The 1,721-nt window shown below is 60.1% G+C and overlaps 1 protein-coding gene across 1 annotated transcript in view; it reads left to right on the forward strand.

Moving 5' to 3' along the window:
• The window catches only part of LOC102041728 (ras association domain-containing protein 8), a 33,473-nt gene that overhangs the window by 28,992 nt on the left and 2,760 nt on the right, over nt 1–1,721 (forward strand). Inside the window, exons 5-6 of the mRNA XM_031055814.1 lie at nt 5–862; nt 1,135–1,309. Coding sequence (XP_030911674.1) covers nt 5–862; nt 1,135–1,309 — 1,033 coding nt within the window. The remainder of the gene's footprint in view (nt 1–4; nt 863–1,134; nt 1,310–1,721) is intronic.

Consider the following 1,721-nt stretch of genomic DNA (forward strand, 5'->3'; position numbering starts at 1 on the left):
GGAGCGGGAGCGGCTGCCGTTGGAGTGTCCCCTGGAGTCGCTGGCCAAGTGTGGGCAGTATGCCAACGACGTGCAGTTCATCCTGCGGCGGACGGGCCCCAGCATGGCCGAGCGGCCCTCCTCGGAGGGTGCTCCCCAGGCTCCCGAGAGGACGTTCATCCGAGCCAGCTTGCCCATCAAGCCCAGGCTCACCAGCATAGATGGACCCCGTTCCAGGGAGCCCAAAAAATCCATGACCTTCAGCCTGGGTCCTACAGGCTCCAGCGACCTGTTCACCGTCAGCCGATGGAGGCACCAAACACGGGATGGGCTAGACTTGGAGGCTGGTGGTGTTGTCCAGCCCTCCAAGGAGGAGCTTTTTAGGAGAGTGCTGCAGCAGCAGGAGCAGCTGCATTCCTTGGAGGCCCATAGGGACACCCTAGAAATGGACTTACGGCTCTGGGAGCGCAGCCGGCTTGCTGGGCAGGAGAATGAGATCCTCTATCTGGAGCAAGTGGTGCGGAGGAATGAGACGGAGCTGGGTGAGGAGGAGTTCTGGCAGAGTGAGCTCCGGCTGGAAAAGGAGTGCGAGCGGGAGCGACAGGAGCGAGTGAGGAGCCTGCGGGCCAGCCTGGAGGAGTACACCCAGAGGATCTATGAGCTGAGTGTCCGGACTGAAGCCCTGCAGGAGGAGATCCAATGGGAGATGGCTGAGAGGGCCAAGAGGGGGAAGGAGATCTCTATGCCCAGCCCCATAGAGCTGGAGGACATGGCCACCAAAATGAAAAGGGACTTGGAGGCCAAGGTCAAGCAAGGCACCCAGCTGGAAAGCAACTTGGCCAGTGTGGAGAAGGCCCTGGAGGAAGCTGAAAAGAACCTGCAGGTAGGTAGGACTGGGTTGAGCCACCCCATGGGATGGTAAGACCTTCAGAAGGGGGTGGGACCAGCTTTCCAGACACATTAGACCTATGGGTTGAGTGGGGTTGGTTAGTCCACCTGCCCAGTGAACTTGGGACTGGGTGCACAGCTCTCTGCAGCAGTGATCACTGACAGAGGGACACCACCACTCTTGCCCCACTGGCACGGGGTCCCACACCCATTGCTCTCTGTGCAAGCTACAGTCTGGGCTAATGCTCCTTCTGACTGGTGCCCCAGGAGCTCAGCATCACCTCACTCCAGCACAGACAATGGTACTGGAGCAAGTGGTCCACGTGTGGGGTTGATGGCATTGGCACAAGGGTCAATGTCATCTTGGATGAAGGAGTCACAAGGGGCATAGCACAGGTCCCCGTGCTGCCTGTGCACAGTCTCTCAACCGTGCAGGGCTTAGGCTCGTGGTGGGGGGCTGTGCAGTGTGGAGATGGCAGCTCTGGGAATGAGCTGTGATGCCCCCCCAGCTCTCCTGTTGCAGCCTCCCAGCATCAGGGGTCAAGGGGCTGCATGACTCCCGCCTTCTTCCCACCATGTCCCTTTGGAGCAAAACGGGGAAGCTTTTATCCAGGCTTTTCCCAGGCTGTCCCTGCTTTCAGCATCCTTCCTTGAGCATCTCATTTGCATTTGGCATCTCCCAGCACAGCGGCTGCCGTTTGATGGCTGCTCGCACCCTCTTGTGGAGATGCAGCAGAGCAGGGCTGTTCCCAAACCAGCGTCATCCTCGTCCCCGTTGCCTGGGCACCTCCCTTCCTGCAGCCCTCAGGGAGGGGCGGCTGTGCTGCAGTACCCCTGAGGTTCCCCGTGCTGGC

Source organism: Geospiza fortis, unplaced genomic scaffold (genome assembly GCF_000277835.1).
Source record: "Geospiza fortis unplaced genomic scaffold, GeoFor_1.0 scaffold66, whole genome shotgun sequence".
Classification (NCBI taxonomy): domain Eukaryota; kingdom Metazoa; phylum Chordata; class Aves; order Passeriformes; family Thraupidae; genus Geospiza; species Geospiza fortis.